The sequence below is a fragment of the Pelophylax lessonae genome (assembly GCF_965119305.1).
Source record: "Pelophylax lessonae genome assembly, chromosome: 3".
In the NCBI taxonomy this organism is placed as follows: domain Eukaryota; kingdom Metazoa; phylum Chordata; class Amphibia; order Anura; family Ranidae; genus Pelophylax; species Pelophylax lessonae.
In genome coordinates, this window is record NC_138770.1 from 32,260,383 (window position 1) to 32,274,459 (window position 14,077).

The following is a 14,077-nucleotide window of genomic DNA, read 5'->3' on the forward strand; positions in this document are numbered from 1 at the left end:
TATGCTATTCGTTGGGGATTGTTTATGTTTTGTTTCTAACACTCTAAGCCTTTCCAGTAACTGAGACATCTGTTTATTTCTTTCCCTCTTTATACGTGCCCCATGCTTAATAAGGGTACCTCTAATTACTGCCTTATGGGCTTCCCAAAGGGTGCCCATATTGCAGTCATTTTGGTCATTGATCTCAAAGTACGTATTTAATTCCTGTATTACTTCTTTTAATATCTCTTCCCTTTGTAACAGGCTTTCGTTCAACCTCCAAAACTGTCTTTTCTGTGAAGAGTTCTCTGTTAGTTTATATATTATTACTATAGATGCATGATCTGACCAGGCGATATTGTTAATAGATGATTTTTGGACTGCTTGTAACTGCGCATGTGGTATCAGAAAATAATCTATTCTCGAGTAGTTTTTGTGTACTGTCGAGTAAAACGTGTAGTCTTTTTCATCGGGATGTTGTAGTCTCCAAATATCGATCAACTGGGATTCGTGCATTATCTTCAAGACTCGTCTACATAGTCTAGTGGAAAGTACCGAAGTCCCTAGGGAGGTATCTACAGTCGGTATCAATGGTATATTAAGGTCCCCTCCAACAATCAGTTGTCCTTCAGAGAAGATCCTTAAGTTGGTCAGGGTCTTTGATATAAACCTGTCTTGTCGTTTATTAGGCGCGTATAATGTTGCTAGCGTCACCTGAGTTTCGCCTATCCGTCCTTTCAAAAATAGGAATCTTCCCTCCGGGTCTTGCCTACTATCCTGATAAGTCCATGGGACATCCTTTGCTAATAATATTGATACCCCTCTTGATTTTGTCTGTTCGTTTGTGGAATGATATGAATAGGGAAAAAATCTATTTTTAAGATATGGTAACTTATCTGTCTTAAAATGTGTCTCTTGTATTAGTGCGATATCAACTTTCTGTTGTCTTAATTCCCCTAATAGCATGTGCCTTTTTTCTGGTATATTTAATCCCCTAACATTATAAGAGATAATTTTTACCTCCTCCATCTCTATTTACACAGGAAATCAAGAAAAAAAAAGAAAGAAAAAAAAAAAAAAAAAAAAAAAAAAACCCCTTCCCTAACTAATTGGCAGTCGAGAGGGTTCGGTCCCTATCAAGGTCCTTCTCCTCTCTCTGTCAATTTGGATAGTTACCCTATCCTTATCTCACACGGCGTTGCTATATGCAACTTGTGTGGATTTCCTAACTAGGGGACTACCCCGGTGTGATTCTTCCTTTCCCTTCCCACCTCCGACCCCTTCAATTTTGCTATTAAGGGGAAGCCGTTCCGGGGGGGAGCTGGGGAGAGTTCTGAAATAATGAGGCGAGAGAAAGAAGGAAAAAAAAAAAAAAAAAAAAAAAAAAAAAGGGTCTCCTCCTCATTTCCATTGTCTTCTCCCCTCTCAGCCCCCTTCCCGTCTACCCCCTGATTTTTACAAATATACTTTTCCTCGACCCAAGGCTAGACACCTATCCTTTTTTCCCTCATCTTAAACTTTCTTTATATCCTATTGATAAAATAAAGAAAAAACCCCTCCTTCATGTAGGCTCTTTACCCGCCATTGAGGCAATTTCCTCTTCTTAATTTAACAACATTTAATATAGTTACCAAAAAAAAAAAAAAAAAAAAAAGGCCCAATCGTGTATATTTTAAGCATAAGGGAGGGCACATCCCCTCCTTAATTTAGCAACATATAACATAAATACTAAGTGAAAACTCAACATTTTCAGTGAGAGAAAAAAAAAAAAAAAAAAACCCAATCGTGTAGATTTTTTAAGGCATAAGAGAGGGAACATCCCCTCCTTAATTTATCAACATATAACTTTGATACTTAGTGCTAACTCAACATTTAAAAAAAAAAAAAAAAAAAAAAAAAAAAAAAAAAAAAAACCTCAATCACCCAATCGTGTAAATTTTTTAAGGTCATAAGGGAGGGAGCACCCCCTCCTTAATTTATCAACATTTCACTTTGATGCTTAGTGCTAACTCAACCTTCCAAGAGAAAAAAAAAAAAAAAAAAAAAAAAAAAACCCCAATCGTGTATATTATTTAAACATAAGGGAGGGCACATCCCCTCCTTAATTTAGCAACATATAACATGAATACTAAGTGAAACCTCAACATTTTAGTGTAAAAAAAAAAAAAAAAAAAAAAAAAAACCCTCTCTCCGTTAAATTAAGTCTGTTACATGGGGAGGACCCTTTTCCCTATCCCAATTGTTATTTATTTTTCTCTTAGTACTTCTTCCTCCATACTCTCTATCCCTTTCTTCTGTCGCTGAGGGTGTTCAAAAGCTTCTTCCCTAGGTATGCGACTCAGCCAATTGGCGACCTGTATGGGTTCCGTCTCTATGAACCGGAAAAATGCATCACAATCTTGGTGTGATCTCAGGATAAAAGATCTGCCGTCTCTACGGAACGCTGCATAGAAGGGGAATCCCCATCTATAAGTACATCCTGCCTTTCTGGCTAGCTCCAACAATGGTCTGAGAATCGCCCTTCTTCGCAATGTTCCTCTAGATATATCCGAATATATCTTAACTGGCCTTCCTTCTAATGTTATATCCTTAGCCTCCCAAGCTTGTCTCAAGATCATCTCTTTGTGTATATAGTGGTGTATCCTGCAGATCACATCCCTAGGCCATTTATCTTCTGTCCTTCTAGGGCCGCCGGTTCTATGGATCCTCTCGATTTCTAAATTTTCTGGTAGTTTGTTTTTGAGAACTTGTTTAAAAATCTCCTTCGCAGTCTCAGCTAGTTTGTCATGGCCAATAGTTTCAGCTATGCCTCGTAGTCGCAGATTACTACGGCGGCTTCTATTTTCAATATCCTCCAACTGTAACTGTGTTGCGTCTTCTGTTTCTTTTTGGTTAACACCCTTTAACTCCAAAGCTAGTAATCTTTCCTTTAATGAGTTAATGGATGTCTCCTCTTCTACTAGACGAACTGTGATATCCTGTATATCTTTCTTTACCTCCTGTATTTCTTTCTGGTGTTTTTCTTCTATTCTACTAATCATTTGCTCTATGTCTGCCCTTGTCGGTAGTGCTTGTAACATTATTTTAAGCTCTGAGTTCTGTGAGGCAGTTTGTGTGAGTATACAGGATATCGGGGTCTCTTTTTGACTATTCATTACGCTGTTGGCCTCTTCTTCTACAGAGGGGGTGGTTTCTAATGAATTTGATATGTCACTGGTTTCTGGGCTTGTGAATGTCAATTTCACCCCTTTGGTGGATTTTTTGCTATTGAAAAAACGGTCGATTTCCCCTTCAGTTTTGCTTGTCTGGGCTTTTCCTTCTTTTCCTGTGCTTTTTCTTCCTTTTCTCCTTTTAGCAAGTGTCATCTTACTTTCTTATCCACTAGGGGGCTACAGCCTTTGCTCTCCAAAAATACTTCACAGTGTAAGGTTTTCTTATCCTCCTTAAATTGGGGCTCGGTCAGCTTATTTTGAATTGTCCCGGCCAGTCCCCTCTATAGGTTATTAGGGTATAAGGTCCCCTCTCAGGTTTCTAATGGTTAACACCGTTTCTCAGTAACTTAATCTCTTTCCCAGGGCTGTGATTTTTGGTAGTCTCTCCTTATTTATTATGTTTAAAGACTATGCACCATGTAAATCACTTCATCACACTGCAGTTTTCACGTGTTTAAAGTACTCACAGTTCTCCTTTTTTCTTGACCACCATGCTAGATTTCAGATTTCTCCCGTCTTTCCCTGCTGTTAAGAGGGGCAGGGTAGAGCTTTCTTTACAGCTTCCTCCTTGCGTTGTTCAGCTTTCTAGCGTCTCTGTTGCTTACGGTGATGTACTAGTATAGTGGTACACCAGCGCAATGGGGCAGTACCTGGCGGTATAGCTGGCGGTAACCACCTCTCCCCTCTCTACCAGCCTTAGTCCACAGTTACCCAGCCGATAATTAGCAATGTCTGCTCTGCCTCTCCCGTCCTCCGTCCACCACATGCGATGTCAACGCCTGCGGCGGCTCGCTCTTCCACCTGGGGCAGTGCAGGGACCGTTATGTATGACGGCTCACTCCTCCGTCTTCGGCTCCTTCCTGTTCCCAATGTAGGGACCTAATGTCCGTGGCGGCTCACTCCTCCGCCTAGCGGGACGGTTCAATCCTCCGTCTGTGGCTCCTTCTGATCCTAACGCAGGGGCCAGTATCTGCGGCGGTTCAATCCTCCGCTCCCGGGTCTCGCTCTATAATAGCCGACTCCCCTATGTCTCTCCTCGGCGTCTTCTCTGCTATCAGCGTCGGAGGTGCATTCGGCGTCGGGAAGAATCACTAAGCACGTCTCACATGACGGCTTCCGGTCACGCCCCCACTTTATATAATTCTAATACCCCTTTCTGGGGTTGTCAGTATTCATATTGCACATACCATTCACTGCTTTTTATGGTTGATCTTACTCTTTTTCGGTCTTTAGTTCCTTATCTTTCAGCTGTACTCTATACAGATTTCTAAACATCATCATACATCACTGATGCAAGGAGCAGTGTTTTTGATTTGATTTTTTACTAAAAGGGTAAAGACATGTTTCAATGGCTTTTACTTTGTGATCCTCCTCTCCGCCTTCCAATTTTTTGGAATCCCCCCCCCCCCCCGATGGCCCAATTTAGTCTGATTACTCACACCCCCTTTTTTCTTTTCCTAATAATGTATTTATTTATATTTATTTATTTTTTTTTCATTTCTTTTTATATACTATGTATATTGATTTGTTATTATTGTTTGTTTTAGATATTGTGATTTTATATGGATTTATCTGATAAGAATATTCTCTTGGATCCTTAAGATGCTCTGTTCAGCGAAACGCGTAGATCCACAAGATGTACTTTAAACAGATATTGTATTATTTATATGATTTCATATATATTGTTGTTTGTTATAATCAATAAATATGTATTATCCTTTTTTATACATTTTTGGTCTTTGGTATTAATAGACAGGCACATTCAAATCCCCACATCCAGTGTTTGGTAGACTTACCCCCTCCTTGTCTCATTCCTTTCCCTTCCCTCCCTCCATCCTTATTAGTCGCCTACCAACCTGGTTACATAACTATTTCATATTTTACCCTACTAAATAAACCAGTCGAAAATGTCCTGGAACACACATGGACCTTAATATACTTCATGTTCTTCCCCATGACTAAGCTCCGGGGGCGGAGTAAAATGTGTTGGGGGCATGGCCTTGTGTGAGCCCAGGCTAAAGGTTGTCTCTCTAATACCACCATAGGACTCTTTGCTCTCTTCCTTAATATACTTCATGTTCTTGGTGGCCAAAACTGCTATTGGGACCGCCTGGAAAAGCCCAGATATAGACATCGCCTTAACGAAGTGTAAGCTCACATGGATAATGCTAAATGAAAGAATGGTTCGTGTCTTCCGAGACAAACAACCCCTCTTCTACATAATATGGTCTCCTTGGCTCCCCTATCTGCAGGTTCCACACACAAGGCGCTGACTCCAGGAACGGCTGGTGGTAAATCCTCGGACAGACTTACTTCCTTTTCTCTTTCTTTCTCATTCCCATTAAAATCAATGAATGCTTTCACCCTGGGGGGGGGGGAGGGGTGCTGGTGGGGCAGTGAAAATAATCCTGCAAGCAGCATCTTTGGAGCATGTTTGGAATGCTAAAAAGAAGCGCCTCAAAAACGCCCCTCTCTATTGAAATGAATGGGAAGCGCCTCAAAATGCTTTTTGAAGTAGTTTTGTGTCCTTAAAAAAAAAAGTGCCCTGCACCTAAAAAGTGCTGCAAAAGTGCTGTGTATGTAAACGATCGCCTTGTAGAGCAACCCGTTCAGTTCAAAATAGAGATAAAAGGCAAAACATTTGTGTATACTGTATGTGTGTGCATATACAGTATATAGATATACATATATATACAGTATCTCACAAAAGTAAGTACACCCCTTACATTTTTGTAAATATTATATTCTATCTTTTCATGTGACAACACTGAAGAAATGACGCTTTGCTACAATGTAAAGTAGTGAGTGTACAGCTTGTATAACAGTGTAAATTTGCTGTCCCCTCAAAGTAACTCAACACACGGCCATTAATGTCTAAACCGCTGGCAACAAAAGTGAGTACACCCCTAACTTAAAATGTTCAAATTAGGCCCAGGGTGTCAATATTGTGTGTGGCCACCATTATTTTTCAGCACTGCCTTAACCCTCTGGCATTGAGTTCACCAGACGTTCACAGGTTGCCACTGGAGTCCTCTTCCACTCCTCCATGATGACATCACAGAGCTGGTGGATGTTAGAGACCTTGCACTCCTCCACCTTCTGTTTGAGGATGCCTCACAGATGCTCAATAGGGTTTAGGTCAGGGGACGTGCTTGGCCAGTCCATCACCTTTACCCTCAGCTTCTCTAGCAAGGCAGTGGTCATCTTGGAGGTGTGTTTGGGGTCGTTATCATGTATGAATACTACTATCCTGTGGACCAGTCCCTAAAGGGAGGGGATCATGCTCTGCTTCAGTATGTCACAGTACATGTTGGCATTCATGGTTCCCTCAATGAACTGTAGCTCCCCAGTGCCGGCGGCACTCATGGAGCCCTAGACCATGACACTCCCACCACCATGCCTGACTGTAGGGAAGACACACTTGTCTTTGTACTCCTAAACCTGGTTGCCACCACACATGCTTCACACCATCTGAACCAAATAAATTTATCTTGGTCTCATCAGACCACAGGAGATGGTACCAGTAATCAAAGTCCCTAATCTGCTTGTCTTCAGCAAACTGTTTGTGGGCTTTTTTGTGCATCATCTTTAGAAGAGGCTTCCTTCTGGGACGACAGCCATGCAGACAAATTTGATGCAGTGTGCGGCGTATGGTCTGAGCACTGACAGGCTGACCCCCCACCCCTTCAACCTCTGCAGCAATGCTGGCAGCACTCATATGTTTATTTCCCAAATACAACCACTGCATATGATGCTGATCATGACGAGGCCTGTTCTGAGGGGAACCTCTTCTGTTAAACCACTGTATGGTCTTGGCCACCGTGCTGCAGCTCAGTTTCAATGTCTTGGCAATCTTCTTATAGCCTAGGCCATTTTTTTTATAGAGCATCAATTCTTTTTTTTTCAGATCCTCAGAGAGTTCTTTGCCATGAGGCGCCATGTTGAACTTCCAGTGCCCAGTATGAGAGAGTGAGAGCTATAACACCAAATGTAACACACCTGCTCCCCATTCACACCTGAAACCTTGTAACACTAACGAGTAACATGACACCGGGGAGGGAAAATGGCTAATTGGGCCTAATTTGGACATTGTCACTTAAGGGTGTACTCAATTTTGTTGCCAGCGGTTTAGACATTAATGGCTGTGTGTTGAGTTATTTTGAGGGGACAGTAAATTTACACTGTTATACAAGCTGTACACTCACTACTTTACATTGTAGCAAAGTGTCATTTCTTCAGTGTTGTCACATGAAAAGATAGAATAAAATATTTACAAAAATGTGAGGGGTGTACTCACTTTTGTGAGATACTGTATATTTTATCTTGTACCTAGGATCATCAGGACAGATACTTATATATACACAACACATTTTGGTCCGATTTTTCTCCCCTGTGTCCGCCCCAGGTCGGGTTAATTTGTTGGGGGTTCGAAGGAAGGCCGTGTGCTAGTAAGCCATGTTTGTATTTATTATGATGTACATAAATAAAGATTATGTTCTATGCTTATGAAACACTAATATCGAGTCTGTTCATTTTAAGAGAAAAATGTCTGTAAATCTTCATAGTCCTGAAGAAGCCTTGTGTGAAACGCGTTGACCAGTGAACAGACGAAGATAGAGGAATATGATCCGAAGCAAACACAGTGACATGCCCCCATCCCTAATGGTTAATGCAAACAGAAAACAGAGGTCGTGGGACTTTAAATGAGGCCGGTCACCAACTAAGATATACAAAAATAGAATCTGAATGTAGTCATTTATTATACATACAGTAATTGATACAAATGTTGACATCAGTAACAAATATGATGCAGACATGTATACAAAAAAATCTGACACAAAAAAATCCATATAGTAAGGAGATTGTTATAATAGTAATAAGATATATTCAGTAATAAAGTACATGGCCGTCACTAAATGTTACATCTAAGTGAAGAGAGGAAATATCTATACCTACACCAACCTTATGATATATACCAACTTATCCTTATATATGTATGATGTACATGAGTGAAATTAGTAGGAGACATTGATCTCCTGTGTATGAGCTGAGCTCAGTTTGGGGTCAGTTTCCTAATTTTATTGAGATCTGGTTTTAGATAAATCAATAAATGTTATTTTAGGATAAATCCATGTAGTTGTTATCTGTCTCATGCTGGGCCCTTAAAGTCCACACATATGACAGTGGTTCCTTGTGAACATCTATAGGTTCCCATTTCTCTGAACAGATAGGATGTTGGGACACTCGTGAAAAAAATGACGTGGGATCCCCTCCCCTCCCCACCCCCCCCCCCCAGTCTATACCAGGCCCACGCCAAAATGTAAAAAAAATAAATGCCGTGGGGTCCCCCCAAAATCCATACCAGAATCTTAACCTGAGCATGCAGTTCGGCAAGTCAGGAAAAGAGGGACAAGCGAGCGCCCCCCCCGTCCAACGCATACAAGGCCACATGCCCTCACCATGGGGTGGGGGTGGGTGTTTTGTGGCAGCTTTGCTCTCTCACCCCAAAGCACCTCGTTGATGGGGATAAGGGCATCTCTTTCCAACAACCGTGGACTGTGCTTGTGGGGGTCTGCAGGCAGGGGGCTCCTTGTAATCTGAAAGCCCCTTTTACCAAGGGGAACCCCAGAACCCCCCCCCCCCCCCCCATGTGAATATCGGGACCATAGTACCTGCACCTATTCACGAAAAAAAGTGTCAAAAAGTAATAAAAACACGCACACAATTTTTGAAAAATTCTTTATTAAAAAATAAAATCCAGCCTCCCCCGATGTAGATCCGTCATCAATCACAACGCCCGCCGCACCCAAAAAAATAAATTAAAAAAAGACGCTCTCGCCGTCATGGAGGCCCTCTGCCTACTGCAGGCTTCTCATTTACATCTTTAATATAGGTAAGGGGTGGGGGTCACCTGTCTATATAACCTGGTGACCACGCCCCTTCTGACGTCAGGGACCTAGCATGCACCGGTCCATGAGGTCAGAAGGGGCAGTGCCACCAGGTGATGTAGACAGGTGACCCCGCCCCTTACCTACGTAAGAAAGGTAAAATGGAGGAGGAGCCTGCAGTAGTAGGAGGATTTTTCAAAAATTGTGTTTGTTTTTAATAATATTTTACACTTTTTTTGGTGAATAGGTACAGGTACTATGGTCCCGATACTCACATGGGGGGCGGGATCTGGGGGTTCCCTTGGTAAAAGGGTCTTTTAAATTACGACAAGCCCCCTGACAGCAGACCCCCACAACCACAGGCCACGGTTGTGTAGAAGAGGCCCTTGTCCCCATCAACATGGGGACAAAGTGCTTTGGGGTGGGGTGGGGGGAAGAGCTTCCCCAAAGCACCCACCCCCTCATGTTGAGGACATGTGGCCTGATATGGTTAAGGAGGGGGGCCCTCACTCATCCCTCCCACTTTCCTGACCTGCCTGTCTGCATGCCGGGATAAAGGGTCTGGTATGGATTTTAGGGGAGAACCCACACTGGTTTTTGTTTTTTACATCTTGGCCCTGAAGGGTCTAGTATGGACTGGGGGGGGGGGGAGGAGGAGCACGCTGTTTTTTTTTTTCTATTGCCAGGCAATGCCGGCATTCTTTTCTTTCCATTCATCTGTCAGTGGGGAAGCCCGCTGACAGCTGATGAGTCATGGTTGGTAAGGATGCGGGCGGCCGGTTTCCCAGCTTGCTGCTTAACAACCCACTATTCTTCACACAGAATTTGCATCGGTCGATCGTTTTTTGACTGATCCGAATTCAAATTGTTTTGAAAAGTTGGAATTCATTAAAAAACGTAGAAACAAAGCAAATTTTAACAGATTTCAACAAAATTCATTACAATTTCATTTGGAGATTTGGATACATCCGAATCTAGGAATAACCAAAAATTTGTCTGAATTTGTATTGGCACCGAAACGAATTTCACGTGTCTAACACTTAATGGCCACCCGCTAACAGCTGGGCTCCCAGCCAATGCAAATGGCCGCCGATGGCAGGGCCCACTCTTCAGGCATGGATGCTCTACATGTGTGTGCCATAACACCAACCCGCTGATAGCTGGGGACTCAATGACCACTCGGGACATCCTGGAAGACTTCTGGATACCAAAGGAAGCTCCTGACATCCCGCACAGCTGCCCAGCACCAGACCCGCCCACCAATACTTCCAATAGGTAGGAAAACTTCATACAAAAATGGTCCTATAAGTGAGGACAAAAAAGGAACGCAGCAATTGGCTTATCCTGAACATGTATGGGGGTGGGGTCTTATAGGGGAATAACGAGGGCGGAGCTACCCAAACGTATGCTGCCATGGACATCTGTCAGGAAAGCACATTACGGCCACTAGATGAAACTGACCATTATAGGAAATCCCAATTCACCATGACTGGGGGAATGAGGGTCACATTTCATCAACACATTTATAACAACCAGACCTGTAAGTGTTTGTGAAATCTTCCCGCACAAAATGTACTCAACCAATGAAAGGAAAGGACTCCATTTTTATTTTTCTCCTGCTATCAATGGCCAACACGGGACAACACTTCTTCTCACCTGTGTGCCATTTCTGATGTGTGGAAAGAGCGGACAATTGTGTAAAACATTTCCCACACTCAGGACAGGAATAGGGCTTCTCACCCATGTGCGATCTCTGATGTGTGGAAAGAACGGACTTCTCTGAAAAACATTTCCCACACTCAGGACAGGAATATGGCTTCTCAACCGTGTGAGATCTGTGATGTGTGGAAAGATGGGACTTCTGTGAAAAACATTTCCCACACTCAGGACAAGAATACGGCTTCTCACCCGTGTGCAATCTCTGATGTGTGGAAAGATAGGACTTCTCTGAAAAACATTTCCCACACTCAGGACAGGAATACGGCTTCTCACCTGTGTGCAATCTCTGATGTTTGTAAAGATTGGACTTCCGTGAAAAACATTTCCCGCACTCAGGACAGGAATACGGCTTCTCACCTGTGTGCAATCTCTGATGTGTGGAAAGAGCGGACACGTGTGTAAAACATTTCCCGCACTCAGGACAGGAATAGGGCTTCTCTCCCGTGTGCAATCTCTGATGTGTGGAAAGATCAGACTTCTGTGAAAAACATTTCCCGCACTCAGGACAAGAATACGGCTTCTCACCCATGTGTGATCTCTGATGTGTGGAAAGAACGGACTTCTCTGAAAAACATTTCCCGCACTCAGGACAGGAATAAGGCTTCTCACCCGTGTGAGATCTCTGATGTGTGGAAAGATGGGACTTCTGTGAAAAACATTTCCCACACTCAGGACAAGAATACGGCTTCTCATCCGTGTGCAATCTCTGATGTGTGGAAAGAACGGACTTCTCTGAAAAACATTTCCCGCACTCAGGACAGGAATAAGGCTTCTCACCCGTGTGAGATCTCAGATGTGTGGAAAGATGGGACTTCTGTGAAAAACATTTCCCACACTCGGGACAAGAATATGGCTTCTCACCAGTGTGCGATCTCTGATGTCTGGAAAGACTGGACTTCCGTGAAAAACATTGCCCACACTCAGGACAGGAATACGGCTTCTCACCAGTGTGAGATCTTTTATGAATATTAAGTTTGGATTTAAAACTGAAACTTCTCCCGCACTCCGTACAGGGAAACCTCTCCTCTGTTGTAAGGACGGCACCGTCCCTCACAGTCTGAGGCTCCTCAGGATAAGAGGAATACGATGATCTGGCACCGTCCCTCACAATCTGAGGATCCTCAGGAATGGAGGAATACGATGGTCCGGCACTGTCCCTCACAGTCTGAGGTTCCTCAGGATAAGAGGAATACGATGGTCCGGCACTGTCCCTCACAGTCTGAGGTTCCTCAGGATAAGAGGAATATGAGGGTCCATCTACACTTTGTGGTGCCGGATGGACATTTGAGGTAGCCGGGTTTTCTCCTGGACTATACTGTGTGATGTCCTCATCTTCTACTTTACAGTCTGGAGACAAAGTGAGACAATCCTCTGAGGTTTTCCTCATCTCCCGTCCATCTACTAAAATAGAAATACAAAGATTATTGCTAGACATCAGAAGATTGGTTCCCCTAAACCAGGACTCCGCCCACATCAGGCAGCTTTGTCTCTAAGGATCTTACAATTCCACCCTCAATGTAACTAGTAAATGGGTCCTCTGATCTCCTACCAGATCCTTTCTTTATTCATGGACCTTAGTCACAGAGTGAGGAAACAACGGGGAATGTCTTTTATAGGAGTGAAAGTGATGAGGGGATTATAGGACGAGTGTCCCCTCCCCCTCCATCACTCATTGCCATCTTCCCAACACAAGAAGTCCTGCACTTCCTTATTTAGTCCATGATTTATAGTGCAGGGGTCAGGAGTATGTAATGTACAACAGAGTATATAGTGCAGGGGGTCAGGAGTATGTAATGTACAACATAGAGTATATAGTGCAGGGGTCAGGAGTATATCATTCAGGGGTCAGGAGTATATAATGTGCAATATAGAGTATGTAGTGCAGGGGTCAGGAGTATGTAATGTACGACATCGAGCACTGTTTATAGTGCAGGGGTCAGGAGTATATAATGTGCAACATAGAGTATATAGTGCAGGGGTCAGGAGTATGTAATGTATGTAGCAGGTTTTCCAGGCCTGTGGCCTGATGTGGGTCTGCCATTGTTACCGATTACCTCTCCAGCCCATGTGAGCTGCGGCCCTGGGTGTGAGAACTGAGACATGGACAACTCCAGCATCTTGGTTTTGTGGCTTTTATTGTATAAAAGGGGGATGGGAGAAGGAAATGAGTGGGATACTCCTTTAGGCTTGACTAATTACACTTGGGACTTAATCCTGGAAAAATGCCCATTGGTGCTTCCTTGACGCCAGCCAACGCCCACTGACTCTGAGTCCAGAAGACCCAGGACTGTGAATTGTAGAATTACTGACACTGCTGTACTGCAAAGTCACTGAATACTCCCCTCCCGCCTTGCACTGGCTTGAGGAAGTACACTGTAGATTTTCATAAAGCTGCAACTGTTAACTGACACACTCTGTACAATTCAGGGCCCAACTGCAGGTGCCCCCTTTAACCTTGAGTTCTTCGGGGTTCACTGACTATGTACCCCCCTCTGTAACTTCAGGGTCCTCAACCTAGGTACCCCCTTTCAGCTAGCTGGCACTGGATCCCAAAACCTCTTCCGGAGTGGTCCCCTCTGACTCTGGCAGACTCCCAGGGGCAATCTGCTGTACTCACGACCTGTGTAGGCTTTCCTGGGACTGAACCCCTCTAACGCTCCGCAGGCTCTCGGCACACTGGATCCTCTCAGCTCAGCACTCTCTGGATTCTCAGACGACACCCCGAGACATCCACTTCCTCAGACAGAAGGAGAGACAGCCATACTCTCCCTCCTTGGACTCTGCTCCCGCCAAAGACACCCTGTCACGCACTTCCCCCAAACTTATACCCACTCCCAGAATCCTTAGCAGCATAATCTGCCTTCTGGGGTAGTTACAATCCTGTATGTGTCCCCTGATTGGGCTTCCCACACTGCCTTTTGAGAAGCCTCTCACAGGAGCCAGTGGGGATACTTCTCCCCTCAGCAGGCACATCTGGAAGCCCTGACACCCTAACCAAATAAATCACAGCCCTGCTGTTAGGCAGACAAGGCCCACTATACATTTACCTAGCACCTACCTGTAGGGTGCTACATGTACAACATAAAGAAAATAGTGCAGGGACCAGGAGTATGTAATGTACAACATAAAGTATATAGTGCTGGGGTCAGGAGTATGTAATGTACAATATAGAGTATATAGTACAGGGGTCAGGAGTATGTAACGTACAACACAGAGTATATAGTGCAGGGGTCAGGAGTATGTAATGTACAACATAGAGTATATAGTGCAGGGGTCAGG

At 43.7% G+C, this 14,077-nt stretch overlaps 1 protein-coding gene across 1 annotated transcript in view; it reads right to left on the minus strand.

The window, feature by feature from the left end:
* The window catches only part of LOC309550274 (uncharacterized protein), a gene marked incomplete at both ends in the record, with an annotated part of 1,476,097 nt that overhangs the window by 437,186 nt on the left and 1,024,834 nt on the right, over positions 1 to 14,077 (minus strand). Inside the window, 1 exon segment of the mRNA XM_082250681.1 lies at positions 10,736 to 11,852. Coding sequence (XP_082106807.1) covers positions 10,736 to 11,852 — 1,117 coding nt within the window.